The sequence below is a fragment of the Sciurus vulgaris genome (genome assembly GCF_902686455.1).
Source record: "Sciurus vulgaris genome assembly, chromosome: 7".
In the NCBI taxonomy this organism is placed as follows: Eukaryota; Metazoa; Chordata; class Mammalia; order Rodentia; family Sciuridae; genus Sciurus; species Sciurus vulgaris.
In genome coordinates, this window is record NC_136467.1 from 59567421 (window position 1) to 59591806 (window position 24386).

General features: G+C 33.7%; 1 protein-coding gene across 6 annotated transcripts in view; it reads left to right on the forward strand.

The window, feature by feature from the left end:
- Positions 1-24386, forward strand: part of HACE1 (HECT domain and ankyrin repeat containing E3 ubiquitin protein ligase 1) — an 82952-nt gene that overhangs the window by 51862 nt on the left and 6704 nt on the right. For 5 of the 6 annotated variants that reach the window (XM_079148370.1, XM_079148371.1, XM_079148373.1 and 2 more), the window contains 6 exons: positions 4931-5042; positions 5136-5233; positions 5417-5504; positions 9316-9465; positions 9967-10163; positions 19879-20010. In XM_079148370.1, the coding sequence (XP_079004496.1) occupies positions 4931-5042; positions 5136-5233; positions 5417-5504; positions 9316-9465; positions 9967-10163; positions 19879-20010 (777 nt within the window). The remainder of the gene's footprint in view (positions 1-4930; positions 5043-5135; positions 5234-5416; positions 5505-9315; positions 9466-9966; positions 10164-19878; positions 20011-24386) is intronic. The other variant, XM_079148372.1, reaches the window with a different exon arrangement.

Here is a 24386-nt window from a genome sequence, read left to right on the forward strand (position 1 = left end):
CAGAATTTAAAAGTCTATCTGGTTCTTATGTTTATTTTTGTTGTGCTGATGGTGGTGCTGGGTATTAAACCCAGGGCCTCTCACTTGCTAGGCAAGCTCTACCACTGAGCTGCATCACCAATCTTTTAAATTCATTTTCTTTCCTTTTGTGTGTGTGTGTGTGTGTGTGTGTGTGTGTGTGTGTGTGTGTGTTTCTAGGGACTGAACCCGGGTCCTTGTTCATGCTAGACAAGTACACTACCAATGAGCTGTATCACTAGCCCCCAAAGTTTATTTTGTTAACCTATACTACATGACTCTCTTATAGGGCAAATGAGATACTAGGTGAAAAAAACTTATAGTTTTTTGAAAAAGAGATACTTTGCTATTTTTAATACTATTTCTGGTTTTCATTAGTTTTTCTCCTTTCCTTTCCTGAACAGTTTAGTTGAAATGAATCTGCGTTAGATATTCACTCTTTTTGACCCAGTGAGAGAGTTTTATTAACTTACCAGGATGAAGGGTGTTCATGTGCATCCTGCTGGCCTAGTGGGGCTTTGGAGTGTGGGTGTGGTAAGGAGGTGTCTGTTTAGAAGAGGTGCTCATGATGAGATAGAAAATTGGAGTGGCATAAGGAGGAGGTCCACGTGGAAGATGGTGGCATCTTCTCATAGTTACTTAGCAGAATCTCAGTAGGGTGGCGGGCATTCTACAGTGAAGGGGCCATGTCAACAATAGTAGATTGTTGATAGTCGGGAGGTGGAAAGGAAGTAAGAGTTCAGATAAGTAAGTATGGGAGCCTAATATTAGAGAAAGGAGTTACAAAATGGAGGAAACTAGAACAAACTCTATGCTATTGAATTTGAATTAAAAGATATCACTGTGAGCACAGTTTTCAATCTTTATTGATATAACAAACCTGGTACACAGCTCTTGGTCTCTAAATATAATTCTTAATGAAGCAGGGCTCTTTGGAGTAATAGTGAATTCCAAGGTCAGGTTATGGAAAATACGAGATGAACTTGGAACATTTTCTTGTGCAAGAAAGTAAAGATGTGTTCAAAGAATCATGGAGTTATGTCAGAATGACTCAGAATGCAGCTTGAAATGGATTCCCATTTACCAAATTTGGAACAAGTGGAACATAAAAATAAATAATGATAACAGCATATTATAAATAGGATAGAAACTTGTTTATCTATACTGGAAAATTAATGAATGAATATGAAAAGTTTAATGAGGGGTGGTTATTTATAGGCTCAAAATATTGCCTCACAGAATATTTACTACAGAGAGAAAATGGGAGCTTTACAGTGGAGAAGCTTTGCACTAATCAGAGCAGACATATCAGTGTGTCCATTAATAGGATACACTAAGAAGAACATGGCCTCACTTCTGTTATGGTTTCACTAAAGATGTGCACTGTAAATCTAAGCATGAGGAAACATTAAGCTAATTCTGATCCAGGGATGTGCTACAAAATTAACTGACCTGCAGTCTTTAAAAGTATCAAGGTTATGAAAATTAAGAAAATATTGAATAACTGTAACCAGAGTGAAGGAGATGGAGAGAAACAGGATAGTTAAATGTAGTTCATGAATCATTATGCTCATAAAGGGTATCTGGGAAATTGTCGAAACTTGAAATGGGGTCTGAGAATTGGATACAGTAATGCATCAGTGTTCCTGATTTTAGTAGTTGTTAACTGGTTATATAGGATAATTTCTTTGTAAGAAGTATGTGCAAAAAGTATTTATGGGTGTACTGGATAGCATGTTGGCAACTTACTCTCACATCAAGGAAAAAAAGTGTGCTGTACTCTTCTGTACTTGAAAATTTTTTGTAACTTGGAGACTGTTCCCTCCAAAAAAGTTGAAGACAAACTATTTCAGAAGGATTGACTATTACTTCTGTTGGTGGTTTTCAGGTGGCCAGTAGTTAAAGGGAGATACATTTTATATTGCTGTACAAATGCTATTAAGAGGAGCCTCTGTAATCAGTTCTGTTTTGTGAATTATATATGGAAATGCAGGTACTCAGAATGTGATCTTTAGCTGTGTGGAACTGTGTGTGTGTGTGACTGTGTGCACATGTTTATATTGATCTTATAGATATCTTTATTAAGAGCTTGAAGGTAGTAGTTAGTACCTTTTAATGTTCTATATGAATTACTTAAAAATTGCCAGTTTTTATTTCTTGGTTCACATTTTATAGATTCAAGACAGTTTAATATATTTTAATGGCAAGTAAGTTTACTGTCATTTATCGTCATAATTATTGACAATTTTAACATTCTTGAGAGTGGTAATAGACCATCACCTAGTTATTGAGTGTTGTGGATGGTATTTACACAGATTACTTAATGTCTTAGTACTGCATTTGTTTTCTTCTGTAAATGGAAATAAGTGTACCTTTTATTTAGTGTTATAAGGGTTGCATGTGATAATGTACCGAAAGGGCTTGAAATAGTACCTGGCTCAGAGGTGCTTAAAAAACATTAGCTAATTTGTGACTATAATTATAATTATGATTATTATGTTTTGTTGCATTATTTCATTTAATCCTCACAGTTAGTCCTTGAAGGAGGTATTATTTTATCTATTTTACAAGTGAGAAAACTAAAATTGTGAGGGGATTAGTAGTTTCCTTAGGATCACAAATTCAGTAAGTAATCGAGCCAGCATTTTAAACCTTGTTTATCTGACTTCAAAGCTCATACTTATATGTGTTTTTTTTTTTTTTTTTTTTTTCCGGTGCTGGGGATTGAACCCAGGGCCTTGTGCTTGCGAGGCAAGCACTCTACCAACTGAGTTATATCCCCAGCCCTATATATGTTGATTCAGTATAATGTTTTGTTCTCTTTAACAAAAGTTTTAAAAATAATCAGCATTTGAATTTCAAGTACACAGTATTCCAACCTGTTTACTAAAAGTTGAATACTTACGTGCATACTATATATGCAAGAGCAAATATTAAAAGACAGAAGTTAATCTCTCACCAGTTTCTAAACTAATAATATTGGTTATTTAAACTAATATTTTTATTAAGAATTAATAAAAAGCATTAAGTCTTTTAAAGCAAAACTAATATTTAGTTTAACTCAACTGAAGAAATTAACTGATACCCTGGAAACTTCCTGAAAGTTAACTTCTTTGAGGTATTGAGGGGTGGTATTGTGTCACCTTGTTTATCCTTGACCTTGTTAGTTGTGTGTATCATTTGCTGAGCAAATTTTCAATTCTGACCTGGAATCGTGAATTTCTTTCTTCTTGGTGTTTATTATCTCTATTCTCTTGAACAAGGTATGTTAGCTTGTTTCCAATTTCAGCTTTCTTCATGACTCTGTTTCCAATCAAGTGTAGCAGAGTCAAGTGTTATTTCCAAACCCCTAATATTTATATCCTACAATAACTTTAAATTCAGGATGCATAAAACCTTATTCATTTTCTTCCTATCAGTGCCTTCTAGGAGTGTGGTGATAAGTTGTGGGAGAAAGTTTTTTTTCCCCTCTAAGTTATATCTGTTAATAAGGTCTATCTCTTAGAGAACTTCTCTTACTTTTCATTTTTATTCAGAAGAGTAATGGCTTTTAGATATACTTCATAGTGTGGACCCTAATTATCTAATATCCGTTTTTTAACTTCTGCTTGGATAATCTCCCTTTATATTTGTGCCACACTCACTTTGATTACTATATATTCTTCTAATCAATATCTATAGTCGTCCCTGTATCTTTTACTGGAGTCTCATAATCCTTAATAATGTGCTCAGTTTACTTACATTAAACACTTGCTTCAGTATGTATAGAAATAGAACTCTGGTTATACCAGTGCCTTCACTACATCTTCCAAAGAGATATGATTTCTCCTGCTGTACCTTTCTCATTTGTTATTTCCACAATCCCAGAGTGCTGGGGACTCGAACCCGGGCCTCCAGCATGAGAGGCAGGCACTCTGCAAGATGGGCTATATGGCCTGCACTGTGCTGTACCTTTCTCTTTGTCTCCCTTAAACTGATGTGTCCCCTTTCCTCCCTGCTTGAACAAGTCCTCCTGAGCTTTCAGTTCTGGTTCAGAAAAGGAACGTGCACAGTTTCTAAACTTAGTGCATTAGTAGTTTGTATTTCACTCTTTAGAACTTGATATATACTATTGTATTGTTTTAGTTATTCTCATCTCTTCAACTGTACTGAGCAGTTTTTAACAAGGAAATTGACATTTGTACTGCTTTTATGTTTTAGTATTGACACATACTAAGTACTCAGTAATAATTGCTGATTAATCATAAAAATTATAGATCACTTGCAATTTTCTTTACCTGTTAGATGAATAAAAGGCAGACATTTTCTTTACTATTCAAGAGATCTTATTCTTTGATTTTTAGGGTGGATGAAGGGAAGACAGAAGGATAACAAATTATTTTCTAGGTGCTTCCTATATTCCAAAGGATAGAAATAAGAATGAAGCTAGGTGAAAGATTATTTTCATAGAAAATTAAATGGAACATTCACTAACTTTTCTGGGTGTGAAAATTCACTTTTTTTTTTTTTTTTGAAAATTCATTCTTATAAGCTTTGTTCAGTTTAAAAGAAATCAAGAACTAATATGTTCAGTTATATATTTAATCTTAAGTTCTTAGATATAATTATTAGTTTTTCCTGTTGAAAATGTAGGAATTTTATGTTTGATCTGAGCCAAAAGACTGAGAAGCAATGAAAACGAAGGGATGTTAAAGAATACATTGTCCAGGTTGTCAAAGCATTTCAGCCCAGAGATGCCTTTTGGGGAATAGTTACTGAAATGTTGAAACATTATCTAGTAATTACTTCTTGCAAATTAGAGGTCTGGGAATGATTATTTGTAGAAATTTTCTAGCATTTAGTATGTTAATAAATCTGGTAATTAGATGACTGAAATATTGTTAATATATTTTCCTGTCATTTTTTTGGGTAGCCATTCAAAGATCGCTGTGAATGGTTCTATGAACATTTGCATTCAGGACAACCAGATTCAGACATGGTGCACAGGCCAGTGAATGAAAATGACATTCTGCTGGTTCACAGAGGTATGTTTAAAAAAGAAACATATTTATGTGAGGCACAAAGTATTTGTTATTATAAATTTTAATATGTAAAATTAACCAATGCTACATATTTAGATTCTATTTTTAGGAGTAGCTGTGAAGTTGTATCAAAAGCAAATTGTGCAAAGTTAAAACAAGGGATTGCTGTACGGTTCCATGGAGAAGAAGGCATGGTGGGTATAAAAATAAGTGATCTAGAAATAACTGTATATAAAAGAAACACATTTGAATAAAGCTTAATATTTAATTGATAATGGAAGAAATTTAATGATTTTTAATTTTGTTCTCATTCAGGAAAAAATTTCCCAACTTGATATATTTCTGTTGATGTTAAACTTTATTTTCTTGAACCTCAGGGTCAAGGTGTTGTGCGAGAGTGGTTTGATATTCTGTCTAACGAAATTGTCAATCCTGATTATGCATTGTTTACCCAGTCAGCTGATGGTAAGTTGGGTGGTTTTGACTTTTTTGTGTGACTTGTCATATTTTTCAGACTACCTCAGTTTGTTTTATTGATTCTCACAGTAAACCTGTCAAGTAGGTGGGGTGTTCTCATAATCATAGAAAAGAAAACTGAAATTCAGAGTTTTTGTCCCCATTGACACAACTGACAAGTGGTAGAACCATAAGTGGAACTTGATTCAGTGTAACTTTCTTTGATACAAACAGTTGGATTCCAAATGCTTGCCACAGGATTCTGAAAAAGTTCTTATTTGTTCTTTGAAATTTATTTAATATTTATTCTTTAACCTACTTTTTTGGTTAACATTTTCTTTCATAAAATAGTGTTAATAGTAGATGGACTTAAAAAAAAGTTCTTATTTGGAAAAATAAAAATTTACTAACCTGATTTGAGTTTCTAAGTCTTAAAATTTTTTATTGTGAGGGCAGTTCACTCAGGACTCCTCCCTTATGGGAGTTCTCCTTCCTTTCTTTTTCAAAAATAAATTCGGTTACTTTACTCTTTTAAAAAAAATTTTGGTTACTAAAACAGAAATCTAGAAATTGTGATGTTAAATCTTAACTCATAATCTATTTATGCATGCTAACTTTTTTTTCAGTCCTTTTAAGCTATCAAGACCTGGCAACTAAAAAGCTCTTACCTAACCATGTAATACAGATGAACAGCTCTCTTGTGGAAATGGTTTTGGGACCTATAGAGTTGTAATTTGATATTGTAGACTAAATGGAATTGGTTACCACCTCATTTTTGTGAGGTATGTTTCAGAGCTCTGTAATAAAGACTTATATTTGAAGTGAAGGTAGGATTTTAAGGTTTCAAATGCTTTACACAGGTCCTCGTTTTTCCTGAAAATCTTTTCTTTCTTCAGTGTTTATGTTCTTTTATAAGGAGAGAATATCTGATTAATTGTAGCTTCTGACTGCTTCCAAACAAACTTAGCAACAAATTTCCATTTAATAAGAAGGATTACTTTTAGAGAGACCAACAGAAGTGGGTTGCATTGAAACTAGGAACTGCAGGCATTCACCTGTGTAATGCGCTCCTTGGGTATTTGAAATTACTTGAGAATATGAGACTGCCTGCTTTAATTCTGTAACCTTTGATTGTTTGCTCTGTGGTGAATTTGGTATCTTTTTGAATAGTATGACAAGTTCAATAAAGCCCCAACTTTAATGATTTTAGGCCTAATCTTTAAAACTCGATTCAGCATATTTTAGACTTTTCTTTCTTTATACTTCCTCATTCTGACTGTTTAGTTTCATACTTGAAATTCAAATTTGTTGTGGGAAAATCATGACTTAGAGGTACTTCCTTAAGACCACAAATTTATAACAGCAAATATTGAAGGACATAGACTGTAAAAATTGTAGTTCTTTTTGTAAACTATATGTTTTCTCTTTGGGATCATGGTTATTAACTCAATAATGAGTTAAAAATCTAGATGAAATATTTCCTTGTTTGTTTTCATGAAGGAATTTCATTTAGGATTTAAGAGTTCCTGAATGTGGGGAACATTTGGAGAGACCTATTGTTTGTAACAATTTTTTTACAAACTTATTTTCTAATCAAATTAAGATGCTTACTGTAGAGGAACAGCTTATTATAGTGGTTGAGTTTAGACTTTGGTGTTATACTAGGTGTGAATACTGGCTCTGCCGCTTCTTTGATTTGATGTTGGATCAGTGAACTTAACCTTTATGAACCTCAACTTTCCTATTTGAAAATGGAGATAACTTGTTTTATAATACAGTGAGAATTTAGTTGATATGTCAATTTGCTGAGATGTGAAAATGTTTAGCTTGATGCCTGGCACAATGAAAGCATGAAATAAGTACTAGATAGTTACTATTATTCTTTGAAAATACTTTCCTTCTTGAAAATGTATTTTCAGGGCTTGGGATATAGCTCAGTGGTAGAACACTTGCCTCATGTGCATGGGGCCCTTTGATTGCCAGCACCATGAAAGAAAAGTTTTTTCATTAGTCTTGAAGAATGTCTCAATAAACCATATTTATCTGAATAATAGTTAAGAATTTTTAATAGTGAAAACAAGAACCTGGAAGGGTCACAGTTGTGTTTATTTTGAACTTAAAAATTTTCATATAAATTTTATACTGTTTTAACTAGTTTTCAAGTTAAAAACTACTATTATTCCTGTCCTGAAGATTTTTATCCCATTTGCTTCCTTTTTTTCCTTTCAGTTTCTCCTAATTTATTCTTTTTAAAAATCCAGATTTCCCAGAAAGTATTAGATAGTGAAGGAATTAAACACAAAGCTAGGAGAGGAAAATAAACTCATCAAAAATATTTGCTGGTTCATCCATAACCCTAAACATTCACTATTTGAACAGGTTAAAAAAATATTTGTGATTATCCTCAAAATATTATGTTTTGGGGATTATTGTTATGTTTATCTTTTGAAGTCTTTCTTCATCTCCAAGGCCTTGCTTTGGCTTTTAATATCCATTTATGCCTCATGACTAGAAATTAGTGAATGATGAGCTTCATGTGGATTATTTGAGCCATTCAGCCATAAGCTTCTAAATTTTTTCCCTTAGATCTATGTAAATGGGTGACAGCAATTTAATCCAGTATCAACACTGATAAATTAAAGCTCAAATTATTATCACAAATATGTATTCCGAATGGCCAAACATTTCACTTTCTAATAATATTTTCCACTTTATTTTTATTTGATGCTATTTCTGTTAGATTTATCCTTTGTTTTAGCCTCACTACTTAGAACAGTAGTACATAGTAGCATGAGCTCATATGTTTCTTGAATGTATGAATTTTTAATCCAGGTTTAGTGATCATCAGAGAAAAGTCAGTGAAATGAAGTTGAGAAGTTGGTATTAGGTTTTTCAACTGGACACGAATTTTTTTTGTGCTAAAATATGTAATGTAAAATTGACCATTTTAACCATTTGAAAGTCTGCAATTTAGTGGCATTGGGTACTTATTCACTATGGTGTACAACAATCACCACTGTCTGATTCTAGAACTTTTTCCTCAGCCCAAGTACAAATTCTTCTCGTTCAGTAATTCTCCATTCAGTCTTTCCTTAGCCTCAAGTAACTAAGTAATCTACTTTGAATTTATATGAATTTGCTTATTCTAAATATTTCATAAAAGTAGAATTAACTCTTAAAATTAGATTTTGACACTCTAATCAGTAATGGTTACTCTTGCCATTTTTCCTTTTATCTTAGCATTAATTGTTTAAACTTGATTATTTGCCATGTGAAAGAAGTGGTTGACTTGGAGACTTAGGTGATTTTCTGAACATTGTTTAACAGGCATCAAGTTTAGTGACTAGGTCTGTTACTTAAGAACAGGTGCACATTTAAAAGTTTTAGTCATTCTCATAACTTTTTGCTTTCCTTAAGAAGCAAAAATGAGTGAACAATTGCCCTGGACACATAAACATGAATGAGACAATGTCTGCCCTCGTTTATAGCCTAGCAGTTACTGCCACGCTACCTAGGAAAATGTGTGTGCATATGTGTATGTGTATGGTCTTTTACTAGATTTTTTTGAGGGTATCTAATGTTCTTCCAACTACTTTCAGTAGACTTATCCTGATAGTTTATGTGAATCAGTGGTCATTTTCAATACTTCCATTTCTACTGCCTGTTTAAATATCTACAAGGAATATTCCATTGGAAACTTAAGTATGATATAACCTTAGCTTTGCTGAAGTTATATGTGAATTAATTTATTTGCATTCAAATTATCTCTCTTCTGCATGTAGATTCTTAAGTATAAATTATTTTGTATTTATTTCATTAGGAACAACTTTTCAGCCTAATAGCAACTCCTATGTAAATCCTGATCACTTGAACTATTTCCGGTTTGCTGGACAGATCTTGGGATTAGCTTTGAACCATAGGCAGTTGGTCAATATTTACTTCACACGATCATTCTACAAACACATTCTTGGTATGGTTTTATTATTTCTGTAGACATGTATCCACATTGATTTTCTTATAGCTTTCAAGGACATTTGAATGAGATAATTTTTATTTTGATTGGATACCATCTGTGTGTAAGGCATGCAGGGGCCAGAGGGAAAGAAAAATTACCTCCTTTTAAAAAAACCCTCATAAATTTTTATTCCCTTTATTTTAGTGTATGTATGTTTGTGGAAAAAATGCAGTTTAATGTTTGTACTTAAGATAATTGGCACTTCTGAAATTTATGACAACTTACAAAATATCTATTTTAAAGAAATATTTCATTGTAAAGATGTGGAAAAAACATAGGCTTAATTTAACAGACTTCCAAATTTAGGAATTATATCTATTTAAAAAAGCATGTTGTGAATTGGATTCTGTTCTGCAGTTTTTCAGTGTATCCATAGAGGGCAGTATTTTACCATTAAACAGATGAGGAAAGGCAGAAACATTTAGACTGTAACTGCTGTGTTTTTGCATTTTTTAGGTATCCCTGTAAATTATCAAGATGTAGCATCCATTGATCCAGAATATGCCAAAAATTTGCAGTGGATTTTAGATAATGATATTAGTGATCTGGGTCTAGAACTAACTTTTTCTGTTGAGACTGATGTGTTTGGAGCAATGGAAGAGGTGCCTTTGAAACCTGGGGGTGGAGGTATTCTTGTGACACAAAATAACAAAGTGAGTATTTTAATTTTCACCTTAATTATTGTTTGAAGTTTGACCCTGATAATTTGCCAGTTACTCTAAATTTTTCTGGCACTTGCTAGAAAAACTCTTATGTTATAGATTAAAAAGTTTAAGTTAACAAAACAATCAAATACCAAACTTTGAATTGGAAAGTATCATTTCAGTATTGTTTTACCTAGGCTGAGGTAGTTTCTGAAGCAGTCTGGACACAATTTAGTTGAGCATACAAATTGGGCATTTACAAATGCATTTTGAAAATTTTAATAAGAAGTACAAGCTTAATCTAGATAGTATTTGCAATAATCACTATTTCCAAAGTGTGATTATAGAGTTCTAATATAGAAAAGAAGAAATACCGGTGTTTAAACTTTGGGCATGCTTTTCTGTTCCAGCAAATCTATCAGACCTCTTGATTTTTTTTTTAACTTTATAACTTGATTATTTTTATTATTATATCTCCTCTATATGTTATCACAAAATCTTGGCATTTGTTTTAAATGCTGAAAATTGTAAACTTTTGAAGATCATAATCAAATGTATAATACAGTATTATATTTTGCTATATTATGAAGGACATTGGGAGTCAGAAAATCTGATTTTTGAATTCCAGTTGTTATAACTTATGAGTAGCAACTTCTTGTTAAACAAACCTAAGACCTTTTTCCTTTCCTTAGTCATGTTTTAATTCCAAGACAGCTTCAAGATTAACCATAAAGATTGTCATTGTAGATTTAGTAAAATACAGTTTATATTTAAAAGGGCCAAAAGATCTATCAAAATGTATAAGTGCATTCCATTATCATGCACAACTAATTAGAACAAATAAAGAGTCACCTTTTTTGTTGTTGTTGTTGTTGTGATGGTTGCTGGGGAGTGAACCCAGACAGAACCTTGTGCATGATAGTCATGTTCTTTACTACCACTGAACTGCATTGCTAGCCTAAGACTTAGTCATGTTTTAATAACTCATTGAGCCTCAGTTTTCTCTATCCTGTAGAACTGGGCTAATATTACCTACCATACAGAATTGTTATTGACATTTTGTAACATGAAAAGCAGCATAAAAGTTGTAGTAGCAGTATTAAAGAATGCTATTAGTATTCTTTAAAAGTATGTTCTTAGTTTCACATATATAAAGGAAATTGTCAACCTATATTAAGCTACATAATTTTACTTTTGAATGCTTATATGCTATACTTACACAAAAACATGAAGTTTAGTTATTAGAAGTAAAATCAGTAATTGTATTTTTACTCATCTATACTTAGAAATTTTTAGTTTGCCTTCTGATTTTATACACAAGGACACTGAATCCTAAAGAGTTAATGGCAAAGGTGGTGCCAAAACTCTGGTCTCCTAATTTCAAGTCTGATGTTCTTCATGCTGTATGTAAAATTAATCATATTGAGGAAAACTTACCTAATTTTTAATATAATGAGTCATGTTAGACTGTAGAAGATTAAGATAGTAAAGTGCTTGAATTAATTTTAAATTAATATGAACTTGGGAGTGAATGAAAATATTTTGAAAATCTTTAGCTTGTCCACCTTGAAGTACATTTATTATTTTATTTTACACTGAAGAACTACCCTCAATTAAGGGTAATGAAATCATAGAATCTTTCTTAAGCAGGTGATTGCTTTTCAGGGAAGAACCATAAATGTAATTCTTATGGGTGAATACTATATCTGGTGAGTAGTTTGTTGCTCCTCTCAAATATATTGAATATGATGAAGTAGAAAGACCCTTTAACAACTGTATTTATACTTGCATTTCCTACCCACTCCACTATGACATGATTTTTGTTTAGATTTTTAAAAATACTTATTAGTTTTTACATTTGGGTTTTTTACTGAACTCTAGAAAGAAGGAAAATAGTAATTAAATAATTATAAATAAAAGTATGCTCACATGGAGGATGTGCCCTTCATTGTGAGTCTTGTCTGGGGATAGAATACTATGGTAATTACATTAAAGGGTCTGAGACGTTGTTTCTAAGTTGCTTTAATTTGACCAGTTGCTTATGGGCTAACTTTAAAAAAAAAATGAGGATTGATAATAGCAGGATCTCAATTATAAATGTTAATAATAATTCTCAACTTTTACTTTTCTGATATAAGCATTTTTCATAATAAATTGAGTCTCCACTTTCTAATGTGACCAGTATAATTATATTATCAAATTGTTGGGTGTTTAGACATTTAATGTTTATTTAATAAGCAAGCAGATTCATTTAAAACTTAAAATCTTTAGAAACATACCACATGTTAAACTGATTACTTGCCTTAAAATTGTTAAAAGTATTCAGTACATAAAATGTTCTTTTAAAAAAATCAAACCTGTCTTTGGAATATCTTTTTTTTTTAACTTGTACATTCTACCATGAACTTTAGTGTTACTTTAGAGTAAGTCCATTTTTACTTACCTTTATAGGCATAAAGGTGTAATTGTCATGTCAAGTTGAACTTTATAATTTTAACTGTTTTGAAACTTAAATGACTTGCAAACTTTTTTAGTAAGAGAGAGCCTATGTAAGCTGATTTCCACATGGGGGAGTCATTTATTCCTAAATTATATTAAAGACCTCTGTTAATTACAGAATGAAACCAAATAGATGAAAATAAAATGCCTTTTATCTAAAAAGCAATGTATTAAATAAATGTAAGTGGGCTGGGGAGATAACTCAGTCGGTAAAGGCCCTGGGTTCGATCCCCAGCACTGCAAAAAAAAAAAAAAAAAAAAAAAAACCAGTGATAATTGGATGAATTATCGCCATGAAGGACACTAAAAACAAACAACTGCCTCCTAAATAAATGTAAGTAATACATGCAGAAGAATATATGTTAGTTCTACATTTTTATATATAATGTTCTTTCTTTTAAATTTTGTAGCTATCAGTGATTTGTTTTAAAATCTAGAGGGGGGAAAAGAAATCCCTCATTGTTTTCACTTTGGAAAATAGCCATATTACCAGAAGCCATATTTAAATTTAACATTTAAGTAGTTTTTCCACCTCTTTAGAAAGAATTTTGATTTCACTTTTCTTGATCAAAATCTGAAATATAAGAGCCATAATTCTTGAGTTAGATAACATCCTTTTTTGCTTAGATCTTCAGTTTCAGCTCTTAGAACTGAATGATAAGCCACATGATTTTTAAACACTAGCATTGCCTTCACAATATTAATCATAAAGTTCATGCAGATTGGGGTAGTGGAATGGTCACGAGGTGGGGCAGGATGTCAGGGAATGGAGGAGGCAGTGGGGGAGTTGAATCATAGAGAAATATGAAGTGGTCAGGTAAGAGTAAGAAAGGGGAGAAGGAAATGTTCTGGCTTACCAGAACATACCAGAAGGCACACAGATGACACAGAGCATGGCATATGTGGGGAACCACAGTAGATCAGAGTTGAGGAGCTTGGCTTATATTGCACAATGAGTGAGTGGGAAAAGATGAGGTGCGGGGCGATAGACAGGAGCCAGATTATGAAAGACTGCACCCACAATGAGAAATTCGAGGCTGTAGGTAGGGATGGTTGCAAATGTTAAAGAAGGGAGAGACATGATCAAATTTGTTTTTTTTTGTTTGTTTGTTTGTTTGTTTTAAACTTAATCTTTGAGCATGAAGAATGCGTTGAAATGGAGCAATATCGCAGTCAAGGCAACTGGTAGGAGGCTGTTGCATTGTTTTCAGGGAGCATGCATGAGGAATTTTCTAAGGCACAGTGGCAGTGAGACTTGGAGAAGAAGAAATAGTTCTATAAATAGAATTATAGTTCTATAAATAGAATTTATAGAATTTGGTAATAATTGGAAAGAGAGGAAGGAATAAAGGGTGATTGCAACTTTTGTGGATATGGCTCCCCAGTTACTTGCAATGTTGCCATCCTACTATCTGTTAATCTCATTGCCCTTTAGTTCTGTTTTTTAGTGATAATAATAGATGTTGTTTATTGAGTACCTTTTGTATGTTTTACACATTTGAATTACATACTTTTTTCATTTACTGTGGCGGTCTTTTGATTTAATTATTTCTCTTTATTCAATATGGAAATAGCCTTAATATTAAAAACACCTGACATTTATTAGGCGCTTATGATGTGGTAGGCAGTGTTTGAAGTGCCTTAGCTTAAACAACCCTGTACAGGTGGGGAAATGGAAATATATAGGGACTAAATGACAACCCCAAAATCACAGTTAATAGTTTGGTGAGGCTGTACTATATACATTTTTTAAACCTGCTTATAAGCAAGATACTGTATTTCTTCTGAAAAAATTTGAGTTCTCAGTGGAGAAATTCTCATTTTTTTTCCTCTTATGGTACTGGGGATTGAACCAGGGTGCTTTGCCACTGAGCTGTATCTTCAGCTATATCCCCCCCCCCCCCCGGATTGAACCCAGGGGCACTTAACTACTGAGTCACATCCCAGCCCTTTTTAATTTTGAGACAGGATCTTGCTAAGTTGCTTAGGACCTCACTAAGGTGCTGAGACTGGCGTTGAATTTGAGATTCTCCTGTCTCAGCCTCCCAAGCCACTTGGATTACAGGTGTGAGCCACTGCACCTGGAGCTTTTGTTTTTTTTATATTGAGATAGGGTCTTGCTAAATTGCTGAGACTGGCCTTAAACTTTTGATCCTCTTGTCCTGAGTCACTGGGATTACAGGTATGTGGCTCTATGATCATCTGAAATTTTCAATAAGAACTATATACACCAGAGCAATAATAATCAGGTAGATAAATCCAGGAAGGAAGGTTTTATTACCAATAGTTTATATAAAGTCAGTAATAACAGCATTTAAGTAGTTCATTGCTTAAAAAAGAAAACCCAACAAACAAAAACCCCACAAAGCATTTCAAAACAATTTTATAAATGTGGCCAAGAATATCAGTCTACGTGGAAGGGGAGAAGAGCATTTTATTTGCATTATTAAAAATTATTGAACCATTATTCAAATATCTATGATGTATTGAGATATCAAGAAATAGTAAAAAAAAAAAAAAGGCGGGGGGCTTATTTAGGGTGGGGCAGGAGGGCAGGCAGGGAAACTGGAAGGGAAGTTCCCCTCTGGGGCCTATTTCCATATCCTTCACTCTCTACTGGAGATCCAGGAGCCATCTTGGGACTTCAGCGTGAAGTCGCCTAAAGAAACTGAAACCCAGATTTGTGAGTACTGGAAACCTTCAGGGACACTGTAAGTCTACAGGGTAGAAACTGTACTAGTCACCCCACACCTAGATGGGTGTCACCCCACAGCTAGATGGGTGACACACAAACAAAATGGGGAAAAAAAAAAAAAAAAGGAATAAAGCACTCCGAACAAACCAGGATGCTCCAGTTATAGACTCCATTGACAAAACAGTTGAAGAAATGTCAGAAAAGGAGTTCAGAATTTACTTAGTAAAACTGCTTCCAACTTTAAGGAGGATATAAAGAATGAAATCAGAGCTATGTTTCAGGAGAAGGAAGATAACTTAAAGAGATGAAGATCCTGAAAAGAAATCTAGAAGAAATCTTTGAAGTGAAGGAATCAATAAACCAAAATAAAAACTCAATGGAAAGTAATACCAACAGAGGGGACCACTTGGAAGACAGAACCTCAGGCAATGAAGACAAAAATATAATTTTGAAAATAAAGGTGACCACACAGAGAAGATGGTAAATTGCTTGACGTTCCCTCACCCGGACACAATGCCTGAACAGCAGCTGCTGAAGCCAACGGAGTGGAGCTACTGTGACTACTTCTGGGCTGATAAGAAAGACCCCCAAGGCAATGGCACCATGGCAGGGTTCGAACTGCTGCTCCAAAAGCAACTGAAAGGCAAATAAATGCAGAAAAAAATGTGTGAATTCATCCAAGAGAGGATAAAGTTTGAAGAAGAATATGCAAAGAACTTGGCTAAGCTCTCTCAGAACTCCTTGGCTGTCCAGGAGGAAGGCTCCCTGGGAGAAGTGTGGGCCCAGGTGAAGAAGAGCCTGGCAGATGAAGCAGAAGTTCATCTCAAGTCTCCACTAAGCTTCACAGTGAGGTAGAGAAGCCCCTAATGAACTTTCGTGAGAACTTCAAGAAAGACATGAAAAAGTGTGACCACCATATCGCTGACCTCCATAAGCAACTTGCCAGCCATTATGCATCAGTGGAGAAGGCCCGGAAAGCCCTCACAGAGCGGCAGAGAGACCTGGAGACGAAGACCCAGCAGCTGGAGATCAGGCTGAGCAACAAGATGGAGGACATCAAGAAGGCACGGAGGAAGTCCACACAGGCTGGTGATGACCTTGTGCGCTGTGTGGACCTCTACAGCCACCCCCAGTCCAAATGGTTCAAAGAAGTGGTGACCACCACTTTGGAGCTGGAGCAGCTGGAAGTGAAGAGGATGGAGACGATCTGGCAACATTTGTGCCAGTACATACAGCTGTGGCACAAGACACATGTTCAACCAAAGCACAATTGAGCCTGCAGACCACCTGCTTTGAAAAGTGGACCCGGCCAAAAACAGAGAGCTGTGGGTCAGAGAGCACAAAATGGGCAACGTTGACCCTGTGGACAAGGAGATCTAGACACGCCTGTGTGGCCCCGGTGGTCCTGCCCAGGAGAGGAGCTGGGTGTCCCACAGAGAAGAGATGGTGGCATCTGCTGGGTGAAGCTACCCTCCCATCCACTCTCCTGTCCACTGAGGAGAGAGGAGATAGTTGGCGATTCCAGAAGGGTGATCTGCATGACCCAGCTGGGATCCCAAATATTCCCAGGCCAAGAAGACATACCTGCAACCCTGCCCTTGTCTCCAAGACTGAAGCTCCCAAACCCCATGCCATGCTTGTTGCTCTTAAGAACAAACTGAGGCTGGGGAAAAAAGAAAGAAAGAAAGGAAGAAATAGTAAAATAAGATTTTCAAGAAGAAAATTTGTTCAAAGAAATGCGTCAGTTTTCAGTGTCCCAAATGCCCTCCATAAGGAGGACATAATTTAGGTCCAAAATCTGAAAAGTTAAAATTTTAAGGAAGATCTTTTTGAGAGGTGATGTTATTCATTTCACATATTTAAGAGATTAGGAGATTATTGAAGCAAAATGTTTCTGTAAATAGACAGGTAATTTAACTGGAATGTAAATGTCTGAAAGTTGAATCACCTTAGTCTTAATGTGCTTATCTTTCTTTTTATAGTTACTTTTCACTTATATCTTTATATCAATTATCAGCCTCAGAGGTTGCACTGGAAAAAAGTTGATAATGCTGTTTTTCTTCTGTCTCTCTGCTGAGGCTTTCTAGGTTGAAAATTTCTGTATGTTAACATATTATTTTATATATTCTTTAATATGGTCAATCCTCCAATTTAATTACATAGCATCTCAAAGAATTGATTGCAATACTTAAGTAGGAGCAGAAGTGACTTTCCCAGGAGATGTTTTCTGTTGGGGAGAAAAGATCTCTATTCCCAGCTTTTATCAGTTCTTTTAAACATTTTAATCATACATTGACAGATTATATTTTTATATATTTTATGGGTACAAAGTGATGCTACATGACTTATGAATACAGTGGAATAAATAAGTCAAGCTAATTAACATTTATTACCTCAAATACTGACCATTTTTATAGTGAGAATGAATTAGTTCTTTTAATACCTTAGAGCAAAGTGATATTTTAGATTTGATTCATGTTTATTGCTTAAAACTTTTCATTCTACTCTTGTATGAATTGGTTATCATCTATGTCTGCACGTTTCTTAAGCTTATATGAAAACTTGGCATAATTTTGCAAGGGTATATAAAGCCTCCCATAAAGCCTTCATAGGTGATTGAAATGTAGCTATTTTATTTCTGTATAACATAAACAGTTGCAATGTTAGTGTGTCAAATTAGTAGATGTTCATAGTAACAATTGAATTGCCAGGAAGATGTTAATTTATGTTGTTTTATTTGAAGTTGTACAGTTTAAAGAGACAGGGAAACATATTTTAGAGGCAGTTTGATTTAGGTGTTTCTAATTAATCACAGTTATCTTTCACCTATCTGGTAAACTTTTATTTTATGAAATAGCTCAAAGCTTGTAATGACTAGGATTTTATTATTTTACTGAAAGATAATTTAAACCAAGAGACAGTAACATTTAAATTACTTAATTATTATGAGGATTGGGATGTGAAGGAGCTGATTTTCACAAGTCCATATCTGGTAGCTATAGACTGGGTTACTGAAATAAATATGGAAAATAATTAATGTTCAAAGGAATAGAAGATAAAGTATGAGGAAAGATTAGTACATGTAAAAATTAAAAAATTGAATGTATGAGGATATAAGAATTGATAAAAAGAATATTTATTCCACTATTCCAGCTATGGGATGCAACTAATACAGTTAAAGTTCACCTGAGCAATTCACAAATCTTATTTTCATACTTCATAATTTGTTAAGGCCTTTTTCTCCTCTGTTTTTAGGGTATTTATTCCTGGTTGTTGAGAACTTTACATAGCATATTGCTTTTAACTCTCAGAAGTTTCACTTAGGTCGGGTGTGGCGGCACATGCCTGTAATTCCAGTGGTTCTGGAGGCTGAGGCAGGAGGATTGTGAGTTCAAAACCAGCCTCAGCAACTCAGCAAGACCCTGTCTCAACATAAAATATAAAAAAGGGCTGAGGATGTTGCTCAGTGGTTAAGCACCCCTGGGTTCAATCCCCAGTACCAGGGGAAAAAAAAGTTTCACTTAAAAGTAATTTAGAAAAATATATAAATGATAACATCTGATAGAGTTTATATACATGTACATGTATATATGATAATTCATTCTGGTCTGTGCCAAAATACATTTTTATTATCAGTTAAATTTTAAGTGTTATTGTTTCCTATAACAATAATGTGTTTTAAAATAAAATGTATGAAAATGGTTTAACAGAATTGGATTGGCTATGATAAAATGAGCCATTTTATTAAGCTTAAAGTATGTGCTAAGTGAATATGTTAATGTATACATTCATTTTTATCACATACTTATTGAATATTTACAAAGTAGTAGCCAGTCTTAGGAGCTGGGAATATATACGGATAAATATAAAACAAAATGCCTGCCTGCAGAGAGCTTATATTCTAATAAGACATTTTAGTCAGAAAGACCTTGAAATATAAAGAAAGGCCTGATTGAGCTTGTGTTTGGGGAATAGCTGGAAGGCCAAGGAAGAGAGTTAAGTGAACCAACTTAGGGGAGCAGTGAGCAAGGCAGAGGCCAGATCATTAAGGGCCTTATAGATTAGGAAAGGTTTTTGTTTGGATTTTACTGTGCCATGGGAACTCATTGTAGTGTTTTGAGCAGGAAAGTTATGTGTTATACGTCTTTATTTTTAAAAGTCACTTTAGCTGTGGCAGAAGCAGTATAGGAACAAAAATGGAAACAGATGGTGCTGTAATCCAGTTAGAGATGATGATGGCTCAGATCAAGGTGCTAGAAGTGGAGGTAGTTAAGACTGAATCAGATTGAGACTATTTTTTAAAGATAGATCTTACTGATAAAGTGTGAGAGAAGTCATAGGTGATTGATTACTAGGATAGTTCCGTAAACAACTTAGTGAATGGTGGTTTATTGGTTTGTTGAGTTTTATGAATATTGGCATCAAATTAATTCTAAACCTTTACCTCTTAAATGAGAAATTATTGTATCAACATATTAAGTAAATGAGATTTAAAGAGAAGACGTCACAAAAACTTTTTTTTTTTTGTAGGCAGAGTATGTCCAGCTTGTTACTGAACTTCGAATGACAAGAGCCATCCAGCCTCAGATCAATGCTTTTTTACAGGGCTTTCATATGTTCATTCCACCTTCTCTCATACAACTTTTTGATGAATATGAATTGGTAAGGAAAAACATGGTTTTTTGTTGTTGTTACTCAAGAGTATAGAACTCTAGTTGATTAATTCAGAAATAATTTTAGAGTAATGAATGGAATAAGGTATAATGAGGCATTATGGTTTAGTATTCGGGTTTAGAGATTTGTTATGAGCTTTGTGGTTGTAATTTTCTTAAACTTAATAAGCAGATTAACAATTCCTTAATGTGAAATGGGGAGATGTTTTGATAAATAAAAATGGGATGTATTTCTAATGTCTTCTACTTGGGAGATGTCGAAGGCCAGCCTTCCTTCTCATAAAAATATTCCACATGTCTTCTAAAATTTTTATTTGGCTCTATCAAGTAAGATTGCTGATAGTAACTTTTTGTGCTTACAAAAGGAATTAAGAGGGCTTTTTCTTGCTTTATTTGTATGATCTTCTTCAGCTTCTTATTTTACCATATATGTAATTTTATAAATTTCTACTTCAAACCTCTGTGGAGTCCACTTTCTTTGTTGTCCTTTAGTCACTAATGTTTGCTTTGTTTTGTTCCTTTAGCTTGCCTGCCTTCTACAGTGATCTAACAGGATTTCTAATTTTATTTGAGTTATGTCTGGGTTTTTCTTCCATTTTCTTTTTTTTTTTGCGATGCTGGGGATTGAACCCAGGGCCTTGTGCTTGCAAGGCAAGCACTCTGCCAACTGAGCTATATCCCCAGCCCTCTTCCATTTTCTTTTTCCTTTTTTTGTAATAAATTATTTTCAAACTCTGTATTATAGTTCTTAATAAAACACAGTATTTTAAATAAAAATAGCTTATTTAGAAATTATTATTAGGAATAGTAAATTCACTCTGCCTTTTCATTGTATGATGGACACCAATGTATATCTTTGTGTTTATATATGTTGGTATTTCCATTTATCATTCAGTAATGAAAAAAATTTGCTAATTTTGAAGTTCATTGCAACTTAATCTCATTAAATGTAGGTTTTGCGGTTGTTTCAAACTGTAAGATTAATAGCTTCATTTGGCATAGATTCATTAGTTTTTAGGTAATTATAAAAGTTATTATTTTGAGCATTTAAAAATGAAGGAATACTTACGAAATGTTATTAGACGTGACTGAAATTTGACTTTTTCTATATTGTAGTTGTGTTAAATTAGCCGTGTGAAGTTCAAGACAGAATTAAGTTATTTTCTGGACCTATGTGTATGTGAAAAACAAACAGCAACAACAAAATTAATTGGTAAAAAGATTGCTTGATAATTTACTGATATTGATAAATTTATAATAATAAAAGATGTGCATAATAAGTAAAAAGCTTAGTGAATCTTAATGAACTGAACACACCTCTGAAAACAGCTCCTAGATAAATCAGAAATCCTAGCACCTGAGATTTTCTTCACGCATCCCCTTCCAGTCACTATCCCCTTTTGAGTGTAATCATTCTCTTAACTTCTAAAATCATCTCAGGTTTACCAGTTTGTAAAATGTATGTCAATAGAAAAAGCTCAATTTTTATTTGTGAGAATCACACCTATTGTTACATGCAGCTATAATTTGTTCATTTTCATTGCTGTGTAGTATTTCATGACGTCAGTTTCCTTTTTGTCATTTCTACTCTTGAACATTTGTGGCTTTTTCACATAGGCTAGTTCAAGTAGTGCTACTATAAGCATTCTGTTGTATCTTTAGGTGAAAATATGTATACATTCTGTAGTATGTATATCTTGGAGTAGACTTACTGGAATATAAAGTGTGTGTGAATTCCATGTTAGTAGATAACTAGCAAATAGTTTTTCAAAGTTATGTGTCAGTTTACACTCCCATCAGCAAGTGAGATTTCTGGGTGTTCCATATCTTCAAAGAGTGTTCAATATATATATATTTTTTTTTATTTTTGCCATTTTGGTGGGTCTATGATATTAATTTGCATTTCCCTGTTGACAAATGAAGTTGTTTATTGGTCATTTGTGAATTCTGCTTTTGATGTATCTTAAGTAATTTGTCTATTTTTCTATTTTCTGTTGTTTTTTTTTTTTTTTTTTGTCAGATTCTTTATGTGGGTCCTTTATATATGTGTAATATATATATGTGTGTGTGTGTGTGTGTGTGGTGTGTGTGTATTGTGAGTATCTGGTATCTTTTAGTGACTAAAAAATTTTATTTTAACAGTTCAGCTTATCTTTTTTAAAAAATTTTAATGGTGGACTTTTAAATTTTTTTTCTTTATTATTTCATTTTAGTTATACATGACAGTAGAATCTACTTCAATATAATTATACAAGCATGGAATAATCTTATTCTAATTAGGATCCCATTCTCGTGGATGTCCATGATGGTGGGATTCACTGTGGTGTTTTCATATATACATACAGAGGAAAATCATTTCAGATTTATTCCACCACCTTTCCTTTTCTTATCCCTCCTTCCTTCCCTCCATTCCCCATTGTCCAACATATTGAACTTCAACACCCACCACCCTGCCACCCCTGGGTTAGCTTCCACATATCAGAGAAAACATTCAACCTTTGGCTTTTTGAGACTGACTTGTTTCACTTAGCATAATAATCTCCAGGTCAATCCATTTACTGGCATATGTCAAAAAGTCATTCTTCATGGCTGAGTAATATTACATTTTGTGTGTGTATGTGTGTATCTATCACATTTTCTTTACCCTTTCATCTGTTGAAGGGCATTTAGGTTGGTTCCATAGCTTAAGTGTTGTGAATTGAACTGCTATAAACATTAATGTTTCTGCATCACTATAGTATGCTGATTTTAAATCCTTTGGATATATACCAAGGAGTGGGATAATTGGATCAAATAGTGCTTCCATTCTCAGTTTTTTGAGGATCTCCATATTGCTTTCCAGAGTAGTTGCACCAGTTTGCAGTCCCTAATTGTGGACCTTTTTGTGTCTTGTGTAAGAAACTTTCTTACTCCAAGGTCATAAAGGCATTTTTCTGTGTTTTCTCTTAAAACCATTTATTCTTTTTTCTTTCACATTTAGATCTGCTACTATGAGTTTTTGTTGTAGTTCTTAGATCAGGTTTCTTAGTTTGTCTTCTCTTAAACTGTAAATTGAATTGATTCAGATGGTGGAATAATTAGGGATTAGCAACATTGTAGTCATGGCTGTGATTTAAAGTTTAAATGAAAAGGGCTGTAAAGCACCTCTGGGTTCAACCCCTAGTACCAAAAACAAAGAAAGAAAGAAAAAGCAAATGTTGACAAAAGTGTTGTCATTAACACATTCTAATACTGTTGTAGTTGAGGAGTTCCTACCTAATGTCCGAGGAACTGTCTTTCACCTCTGTGGTGCTCAAGAATTTATCCACGGTGGTACTAGAATACAATAACATTGAGTCATGTGAATATTAGGTAAGGTTATGGCTGTGAACATTTGCATGACTCACATTCTCTTAGTATAGGTGATACACATTCCAGTTTCAACAGACGTTTCTTTTGTTATATTTTTAAAATTCATTTCTTCTGTCATATATTTTTTAAATGGGTAAATTATTCATTGGGACTTAATAGTTTTGTTATATCTACTTTTTATTGTGAAGTTCATATTCATCTGTTTGATTTTGGTCAATTTAATAACTTTTTTTGCCCAGTTGTTAAATAGGATAATAAAAGATTTTTTCCTCTTCACAAAAAATTGGAATATCGTATTCATAAAATGTTTTAAATTTCTTGAGAGGATATAGTCTCAGTCATTTTTATTCATAATTATTAATAATGAAAGCATACTTAATATTATTAAAAACTTATCTCCAGCTTAGGGAAAATGATTAAACTCATGAATTATAAGAAGCGTGTAAAATTCATCCCTACTCCCTTTTACCAGATCTATATCCAGGTCTCTCCTTGAATTTCCTCATGTGGCTCAAATAAAGAAACTTTACAAAGGATTATTTCAGAGATATTTATGAGGAATGAAGGAGTTGTGGTGAGGCATTCAGAGACTGGCAACAGTGGAAAACCTTTATCATAACTAGGACTGAAGATGCAGGTGGAAGAATTAATGTGAGACTCTGGATTGCCTAGAATGGGTAGCTGTGGTTTAGGAATCAGGCTACTGCAAAGATGTGGTTCTGAAGCAGGGAGGGAGCAGAGAATAACCTTGCTTCCAGACTCTTTTCTGTGTTTGTCAGAATAGAGTTCTCAAAAGACTAAATCCATTTTTTATAAACAATAACTTTTTTTATTTCATTATCCCCTTTTTCCTAGTGATAAGGATTTTTTGAAGAACTTTCTTTGTTTAAACCAGTATTTACTCAGGACTTTTTTGTCACTTTCATGTTGAGAAAATGGTCTTCTGATAGAATTTAACATATTTGCAAAAAATCATAAAGTAAATCAAAGGTAATATAAAATTGTTGCACATAT